We start from the raw sequence: 9844 nt of genomic DNA on the forward strand, positions 1-9844 counted from the left end.
CCAGCACAATCAATCCCCCCCCCCCTCGTACAAACACAGGCATATACACAGAGAAGCGTGCCTCGGGATGGGGGTTGCATAAATCCCAGATTGATCTAAATCCACACCCAGAGATATTATTTTAAGTTGGATTTTGGCCCCATTCCCTCGCCAACTCATGTCTATGTTGTAACCCCTCCTCTTTACTTTCTCCTAAATGGGAGCTCTGCCAGATTTAGTGTCACTCAAACTGCGTGTAGGCAGCTAAAAGGCAACATATGCCAAGTGCTTTGCCGTGCTGTATCCCAACAAGGGACATAGTTGTTGAAGTTGGTCAACAATGAACTTTTGGTGAAGCTATGCAGACATATAACAGAGACAAATGGAAGAAACCAACTGGTTGCCATACAAGTTGTTGTCAAAATGGTTAAAAAACTGTATCAGTGTTTCCCAAAGTCCGAAGACGACGTCCTCAAATGTCTTTTTTTTGTCCCCAACTCTCAGATATTAAGTTCCCTGTCACAGTGGAGACCATGCTGAGCTCAAAAGATGACTGTGGATGACTTGTTCCATTTTGGGAAATGTCTTTAAAGTTTGAAAATGAAGGCGCATTTAGTCAGTGATCAGTTGAAAAGGCTTTTTATTAATTTAGGTGAGGTGTTAAGAGATTAAGTAGTCTACAGTTCCAAAGATGAATCGATTAGTTACTAATTAAACTATTAAAACTATTAAATTGATCGCCAACTATTTTGATAATGGATCAATCAGTTTGAGTCATTTGTTTCTTTAAATAAAGTAAAACTTCTCTGATGTCAGCTTGTTAAATGTGAATATGTTCTAGTTTCTTTTTTAGCACATTTTTGTATTCCCAACTTGTATACATAGTCAAATATTATTTCATGTATAATGTATCCTAGTATTTCATTCATATTTATATTCTGTGCTGTGTGACTGATTTTGCTGCTGCAACACTATAATTTCCCATTTTATTGGGAAATCTATCTATCTATCTATCTATCTATCTATCTATCTATCTATCTATCTATCTATCTATCTATCTATAATGTATTGTAGGTGTATGTGTAGATCTATATTTGCGATGGCGTACTCACGTAGCAGACAGATGGCTACAGCAGCGGTGAGAGCCTGAAGCCACCGTCTCTTCAGTCCCATGGCCGTCCGTCACACGCCTCCACACATCTCCCGACCTGCAAGAGAAGACCACACATCCCGTTCTCCCGTCAACACAACACACAACTGACACCGAGTCGCAGAGTCAGCGCTGGCTGCACGGGGACAGCCCTCACACCCCGCATCAGACAAATATAATCCTGCAAGTCAACATCAACTCTTAATCCCGCAACTCTACAACATTACACATGACGCTTTTTGGTTATTAACTAACCATTTTAAAACATTTCATCCTCTGAAAAAAGATGTTACAGTCTGAGCTGCAGTTGGATTAAAAGCAAATAAACTATTCCAACAAGTGTGTGTGTGTGTGTGTGTGTGTCTGCCTGTGTGAGACAGAGAGAGAGAGAGAGAGAGAGTGTGTGTGTGTGTGTGTGTGAAACCGAGAGAGTCTGTGTGTCTGTGTTTGTATGAGAAACGAGAGTGTGTGTGTGTGTGTGTGTGTGTGTGTGTGTGTGAAACCAAGTGTGTGTGTGTGTGTGTGTGTGTGTGCCAGTCTCTCCTGTACTGTGTGTACAGATTAACCTGAGGCTTGTGATTGGTTGAGAGCGTCCAGAAGATCTCGTCTTGCGCTAAATAGGCCAACAGCAGTTGACAGGTGACCTCAGTGGCGTTGAAAGGTGTGTCTCCATGACTCCAGATGTTATCTTATTACCACTTCCTTAAAAAAGCAACTTAAGTGGCGTCCTGCCATTTGGCAACGCTTGTAAACTAACCTGGATTCAAGACATTGGGGCTGGACTTCGAAATTCGTTTTATACTTTATCGCTCGTTTAAGACCGACACAGTTGTCAAATTCCAGTCCAGGTGCATTCTGGGTGTGGTGGTCTTACAGGGAGGTGTGTTCAATCGTGCTTCCTGCGGCGTGCTGTGTCGTTACAGGAGGTGGTTCAGGTGCATTCGGGGTGTGAATGATTGGTCTTACCGGGAGGTGTGCTTCAGGTGCATATCTGGGCGTGCTGGTTCACAGGGACGGTGTGTTTCGGTGCATTCTGGGCGTGCTGGTCTTACAGGGAGATTGTGTTCAGGTGTTCTGGGCCGTGCGTTGGTCTTACAGGGAGGTTGTGTTCAGGTGCATTCTGGGCCGTGCTGTGTCCTTAAGGGGGAGGTGTGTTCAGTGCATTTCTGGGCGGTGCTGGCGTCTACAGGGAGGTGTGTTCAGGGGATTTCTGGGCGTGCTGGTCTTACGGAGGGTGTTTCCATGCATTTCTGGACGTGCTGGTCTTACAGTAAGGTGGTTCGGGTGATATCGTGCCTGCTGTCTTCAGGGAGGTGTTTCAGGTGCATTCTGGGCGTGCTGGTTACAGGGAGGTGTGTTCAGGTGCATTCTGGGCCGTGCTGGTCTACAGGGAGGTGTGTTCAGGTGCATTCTGGGCGTGCTGGTCTTACAAGGAGGTGTGTTCAGGTGCATTCTGGGCGTGCTTGTCTACAGAGGTGTGTTCAGGTGCATTCTGGGCTGCTGGTCTACAAGAGGTGTGGTTCAGGGGCATTCTGGGCGTGCTGGTCTTACAGGGGGTGTGTTCAGGGTGCATTCTGGGCGTGCTGGTCTTCACAGGGAGATGTGTTCAGGTGCATTCTGGGCGTGCTGGTCTTACAGGGAGGTGTGTTCAGGTGCATTCTGGGCTACCATTGGATTCCATAAAACGCTTTTTGCAAATACGACTGATCACTTTCATTCCTCTGATCTTAACTATCAGTCAAAATAATTTGTAATTTCTGCTTTTTTTAAAAACTCAAATATTAGGTATAATTCTATATAAATGAGGGTTATTGACCAAGAACTCCAAAAAGTATAAAACTAGTAAGGTGGTGGTAGTGAAAACTAAAAAAAAAGTCTGAAAAATGGACGAAAATGTCCGAAAATGAAAAAAAGTTCGTTTTTTTCCACCCGGGAGGACAACACAATGGTTAAACGCACAAAAAGCACACGCAAACGCACCAGCCTCTGATTTATTTCTCCTAATGAGGCCCACAAACAAGAAACCACTTACACAAATTGTGTAAGAACGACAAAAACACAAAGGGCTGCAGCAAATCATGAGGCCCTCTGCCCTTTAATTGGATTGGAGGCGCACGTTTAAGTTGTTGCCCTTCAAACACAATGGAAGACCCCCCCCCCCCCCCCCCCCCTTTAAGTCACTCCATCCAGCACCCCTAATACCAGCTTATTACTCTAAGTTCCTTAAGGTAATATTAGAAGGAGGGCGGCTTTTCTTAGAAAGCAAGATGATGTTGGATATCAGCTGCTGATATAACTATACTGAACAGAATTAAGAACTCAACACTTTGGTTTTTGCCCCGATTTTTCATGATCTAAGACTTTTTCTACGTACATAAAAGGCTTATTTCTCTCAGATATTGTTCACAAAACTGTCTATATCTGCGTTAGTGAGCATTTCTCCTTTGCCGAGACAATCCATCCACCTCACAGGTCATGGCGTGTCAAGATGCTGATTAGATGCAGGGTTATCGCACAGGTGTGCCTTAGGCTGGCCACAACAAAAGGCCACTCTACAATGTGTAGTTTTACTGTATTGGGTTAGGGTTCATTCATGAAGAGAACACTTCTGCAAAGTGAACAGACGCCATCGTCAATGTGAGCAAGTCGTCAAGTTGTTTACGACATGACTGCAGTCAGGTAAGAGAGAGAAAGAGATAGAGGAGAGAGAGAGAAGAGAGAGAGAGAAGAGAGATGAGAGAAGGGAGAGATAGAACAGAGAGTGAGAGAGAGAGAGAGGAGAGAGAGAGAGAGGAGGGAGAGAGAGAGGAGAGACGAGGGGAGAGAGAGAGGAGAAAAGAGAGGAGAGAGAAGAGGGGAGAGAGAGAGGGAGAGAGAGAGAGAGGAGGAAGAGTAGAGAGAGAGAGTAGAGAGGAGAGATAGACGAGGGGAGATAGATGGAGAGACAGAGAGGGAGGAGAGAGATAGAGAGAGAGACATGAGAGGGAGAAGAGAGAGAGGGGAGAGACAGAGACAGAGAGGAGGAGAGAGAGAGAGAGGAGACAGAGAACAAGAGGGAGAGAGAGACAGAGAGGGAGAGATGTGAAGAGAGAGAGAGAGAGAGGGAGAGAAGAGACAGGAGGGGAGAGAGGAGGAGAGATAGGAAGAAGAGAGAGAAGAGCGATAGGGAGAGGAGAGAAGAGAGATGTTGACCCTAACACCAGATACTGACAGGTCTTCTGACCCCTCCCGGACCCCCCCAATACAGTAAAACTGCCCATTTCAGAGTGGCCTTTTCTTGTGGCCGGCCTAAGGCACACCTGTGCAATAACCCTGCATCTAATCAGCATCTTGACACGCCATGACCTGTGAGGTGGATGGATTGTCTCGGCAAAGAAGAAGTGCTCACTAGCACAGATATAGACAGTTTTGTGAACCATATCTGAGAGCACTACATAGTGTACATGGACAAAGTCTCAGACCTTTGAGTTCAGCTCATGAAAAATAGGGGCGCAGACTAAAGGACAGATGACTGAGCGTCTCACTCGAGCTCTAAGAGAGATGCCCCGGAATCCCATTTTATTTTTCCATTCCAAGTACTTGTTTCTACTGTGGTCATCATTACTTTGGTGACTTAATATGGCTATATTGTTTAATTACATATTATTCTATTTAATTTCACGTCACTTATTCACTTACATTGCAACATTTTTGTACTATGACCACAACAGTATCTTCAATATAATACCACTTTACATTCATTCAGTACTTTTTGCACATTGTCTGTTGTTTTACTGTAGACAAATGTTGCTGAAACAAGGGAATTTCCACATTGTGGGATGAATAAAGTATCTCTATCTATCTATCTATCTATCTATCTATCTATCTATCTCTCTCTCTCTCTCTCTCTCTCTCTCTCTCTAATTTCGGGCCTCTTGTACCCTGGATCTGGTTCTTTCGGTCTTGACCCAGCCTCCCAGACCATCGGTGATCTTAGGAACCAGAAGTGACCGGTAGATCTTCTTCTGTCCCCAATAATTAAAAAAATAAATAAATTCAAAGTGAAGAGGAGTGGGACAAAAGCGCATTAGAGCTTTAGAGTAAGAGCTGCTGAAGAGGGGAGGGTGGCACGAATAAAAGCTGAGGTTGGTAGTTTCTGCACGACAGACTTTTTGTTAATGAGGAAAGGATTACCCCCACTGAGCCAACATTACTTACTCAGTGGGGGTCTCGGGGGAAAAAAGGGACTCTTATAATGGATTTGAAGAAATAAATGACTAAATCTTTTCTGTCTAATCATTCGTGTTTCACCTCCAGCAGTCACAGAAATGATGGGAGCGATTGCACATCACTGGCGGCCATCTTCACAGTCATTTTAACAACATGATGGCAAGAGTAATGAGCAGATCCTGTCAAATAGGGGACAGGCAGCTAGCAGATAGTGAAAAGTTTTTTACAGTGTGTTCAGGGGACAGGCAGCTAGCAGATAGTGAGGAGATGTTTTTACAGTGTGTTCAGGGGACAGGCAGCTAGCAGATAGTGAGATGTTTTTTACAGTGTGTTCAGGGGACAGGCAGCTAGCAGATAGTGAGGAGATGTTTTTACAGTGTGTTCAGGGGACAGGCAGCTAGCAGATAGTGAGATGTTTTTTACAGTGTGTTCAGGGGACAGGCAGCTAGCAGATAGTGAGGAGATGTTTTTACAGTGTGTTCAGGGGACAGGCAGCTAGCAGTAGGTGAGGAGAGGTTTTTACAGTGTGTTCAGGGGACAGGCAGCTAGCAGATAGTGAGGAGGAGATGTTTTTACAGTGTGTCAGGGGACAGGCAGCTAGCAGATAGGGGAGATGTTTTTACAGTGTGTTCAGGGGACAGGCAGCTAGCAGATAGTGAGGGAGATGTTTTTTACAGTGTGTTCTGGGGACAGGCAGTAGCAGATAGTGAGGAGATGTTTTTACAGGTGTCGGGGGACAGGCAGCTAAGAGATAGTGAGATGTTTTACGGTGTGCTCAGGGGACAGCAGGCTAGCAGACAGTGAGGAGATGTTTTTACAGGTGTTCAGGGGACAGGCAGCTAGCAGATAGGAGGAGATGTTTTTTTACAGTGTGTTCAGGGGACAGGCAGCTAGCAGATAGTGAGGAGATGTTTTTACAGTGTGTCAGGGGGACAGGCAGCTAGCAGTAGAGGAGATGTTTTTACAGGTGTGTTCAGGGGACAGGCAGCTAGCAGATATGGGAGATGTTTTTACAGTGTGTTCAGGGGACAGCAGCTAGCAGATAGTGAGAGTTTTTTACAGTTTGTTCAGGGGACAGGCAGCTAGCAGATAGTGAGGAGATGTTTTTTTACAGTGTGTTTGGGGACAGGCAGCTAGCAGATAGTGAGGAGATGTTTTTACAGTGTGTTCAGGGGGACAGGCAGTACAGATAGTGAGATGTTTTTTACAGGTGGTTCAGGGGACAGGCAGCTAGCAGATAGTGAGGAGATGTTTTTTAAGTGTGTTCTGGGAAAGGCAGCTAGAAGATAGTGAGGAGATGTTTTTACAGGTGTACGGGGGACAGCAGTAGCAGATAGTGAGATGTTTTACAGGTGTGCTCAGGGGACAGGCAGCTAGCAGACAGTGAGGAGATGTTTACAGTGTTCAGGGGACAGGCAGCTAGCAGATAGTGAGGAGAGGTTTTTACAGTGTGTTCAGGGGACAGGCAGCAGCTAGCAGATAGTGAGAGTTTTTACGGTGTGCTCAGGGGACAGGCAGATAGCAGTAGTGAGATGTTTTTTTACAGTGGGTTCTGGGGACAGGCAGCTAGCAGGTAGTGAGATGTTTTTACAGTGTGTTCAGGGGACAAGGCAGCTGCAGATAGTGAGATGTTTTTTACAGTGTGTTCAGGGGACAGGCAGCTAGCAGATAGTGAGGAGATGTTTTTACAGTGTGTTCTGGGGACAGGCAGCTAGCAGATAGTGAGGAGATGTTTTTACAGTGTGTCAGGGGACAGGCAGCTAGCAGATAGTGAGATGTTTTTTACAGTGTGTTCAGGGGACAGGCAGCTAGCAGATAGTGAGATGTTTTTTCAGTGTGTTCAGGGGACAGGCAGCTAGCAGATAGTGAGGAGATGTTTTTACAGTGTGTTCAGGGGACAGGCAGCTAGCATAGTGAGGAGATGTTTTTACAGTGTGTCAGGGGACAGGCAGCTAGCAGATAGTGAGGAGAGGTTTACAGTGTGTTAGGGGAACAGGCACTAGCAGATAGTGGGAGATGGTTTTTACAGTGTGTTCAGGGGACAGGCAGCTAGCAGATAGTGAGATGTTTTTACAGTGTGTTCAGGGGACAGGCAGCTAGCGATGTGAGATGTTTTTACAGTGTGTCCAGGGGACAGGCAGCTAGCAGATAGAGAGGAGATGTTTTTACAGTGTGTTCAGGGGACAGGCCAGCAGAATAGTGATGTTTTTACAGTGTGGTTCAGGGGACAGGCAGCTAGCAGAAGTGAGATGTTTTTTACAGTGTGTTCTGGGGACAGGCAGCTAGCAATAGTGAGGAGAGGTTTTTACAGTGTGTTCAGGGGACAGGCAGCTAGCAGATAGTGAGGAGATGTTTTTTACAGTGTGTCCAGGGGACAGGCAAGCTAGCAGATAGTGAGGAGAGGTTTTTACAGTGTGTTCAGGGGACAGGCAGCTAGCAGATAGTGAGAGTGTTTTTTACAGTGTGTTCAGGGGACAGGCAGCTAGCAGATAGTGAGATGTTTTACAAGTGTGTTCTGGGGACAGGCAGCTAGCAGATAGTGAGGAGATGTTTTTACAGTGTGTCAGGGACAGCAGCTAGCAGATAGTGAGATGTTTTTATAGTGTTTCAGGGGACAGGCAGCTAGCAGATAGTGAGATGTTTTACAGTGTGTCCAGGGGACAGGCAGCTAGTAGATAGTGAGGAGATGTTTTTTACAGTGTGTTCAGGGGACAGGCAGCTAGCAGATAGTGAGATGTTTTTTACAGTGTGTCCAGGGGACAGGCAGCTAGCAGATAGTGAGGAGATGTTTTTACAGTGTGTTCAGGGGACAGGCAGCTAGCAGATAGTGAGACTTTCGCGGTATGTGACAAAAAATGTTCTAGCCTAAAAAACGGGTGAAATTGCTTAGAGGACCTTTAATTATGGAACGTTTCCAATAATGCCCAATACTACTCTTTACTTCCCTTTGGCTCTGCCTCTACACCAGAATCCACAATGAATTAATAGCTTGTGGCAACAGACAGACGCGGACTTAGCCAACTTATGGAGGGATGGGGGGGGGGGCAACTTTGTCCGCAGGTGCACGAGCAGACCGATGACAAACAGGTTATTTCCTCGAGCAGCCGAGCAGAGCAAAGGGGCCGTTTAATTGCCACAGAAAAGGCCTCAGAAAAGAGCTCAAAAGGTTAAGACAGAACAGAACATGGATTATGTGTCTGTGACAAGTAAAAAACAGCTAAGCAGCGGTACTTTTGACATCATTGTGATAATATTAGACACTTGCAGACATTATGGAAAGGATCCCTACAGACATAGAGATTTTAAAAAGAAGAGATTTTTTTGTTAAACATGAAATGAAACCAAACTCACCATCACCATGTAAATAATCCCTACTTTTAGCGTGTATAGAGCAGCATATCTCCACCAGACTCCATGTAAATAATCACTACTTTTAGCGTGTATAGAGCAGCATATCTCCACCAGACTGCATGTAAATAATCACTACTTTTAGCGTGTATGGAGCAGCATATCTCCATGTAAACACTTAGACACAAAAACGCTTTTAATCAACGTTTTTAAGTTTAGAAAGAGTTAGAAAAGCAGAAATTAGGAATTATTGAGACTAAAATTAAAGGAATGGATGTTGATGATAATCACAGACTGGAATATGTCAACTTTTACTCAATACTATTTCAACAACACTTCCATTGTTTTTTTAAATGCTATAAAAATGAATAAGACCCAAAATTAATGAAAGTAGAGATTTGTACTTGGCAAAGAGCGTTGGAATCAATCATGTTATTTTGGGGAATTAAAAAGAACACTGATACTGGAAAAAGGGGTCAATTTGACCCGAGGACAACACGAGGGTTAAGAAAAAGTTTTTCACTCGAGGATTTCCTGCATTTAGCTGTGCGATACGCGTCTGGACACACTTCACCGGTCCGATGTGTGACTGGATTTCCATGACACTAATTGCTTTAGATGTAGTCATGCCTCAGCCTCCTGGTCTGGAAGGTTTCTAACACCCTGACTAATCCCGCCGAGCTGCTGCCAGTGCTAACGGCGTAATTGAATTAGAGATCAAATCGAGGAGACAACTCAAGGACACTGTTGTCATCGGGCCGTGCGGCGATCAATCACTCGCAGACGAAGTCACCGAGCGCGCCGGATGACTCCGCCAATGAAACGCTGGGGGGGAGACGACGCGGACGGCTGGTTGGCTGCACAGCCGGCAGGTCGTGACACATTTCACAGAAGCCACAGACCACGGGACACAACGCGGAGCTCGGCTCAGTGAAACGCAACGAGCGTGTCTCTAGATAAGTCTCCTTCCTCGTGTCAATCGAATTATCTGAAGTTCAGTTAAAAAAACTCATGTGAATGAAATCTGGTGAAAGTGCGTTTCCATCCAACGGCTTTAAAGCCGATAAAAACCTGGTGATGACGTCACATGACGCTGTGATGAGACGTTTTAACCCTGGTGTTGTCTTCACGGTCGGGACCCTCTCGTGTCCCTCGGGT

The 9844-nt window shown here is 45.3% G+C and overlaps 1 protein-coding gene across 2 annotated transcripts in view; it reads right to left on the reverse strand.

Moving 5' to 3' along the window:
- igsf9b (immunoglobulin superfamily, member 9b) overlaps positions 1-9844 on the reverse strand; it is a 101907-nt gene that overhangs the window by 85586 nt on the left and 6477 nt on the right. For both annotated transcript variants that reach the window (XM_032511658.1, XM_032511659.1), the window contains exon 2: positions 1092-1187. In XM_032511658.1, coding sequence (XP_032367549.1) covers positions 1092-1152 — 61 coding nt within the window. In that variant the 5' untranslated portion in view covers positions 1153-1187. The remainder of the gene's footprint in view (positions 1-1091; positions 1188-9844) is intronic.

This window comes from Etheostoma spectabile, unplaced genomic scaffold (genome assembly GCF_008692095.1).
Source record: "Etheostoma spectabile isolate EspeVRDwgs_2016 unplaced genomic scaffold, UIUC_Espe_1.0 scaffold431, whole genome shotgun sequence".
NCBI lineage: Eukaryota > Metazoa > Chordata > Actinopteri > Perciformes > Percidae > Etheostoma > Etheostoma spectabile.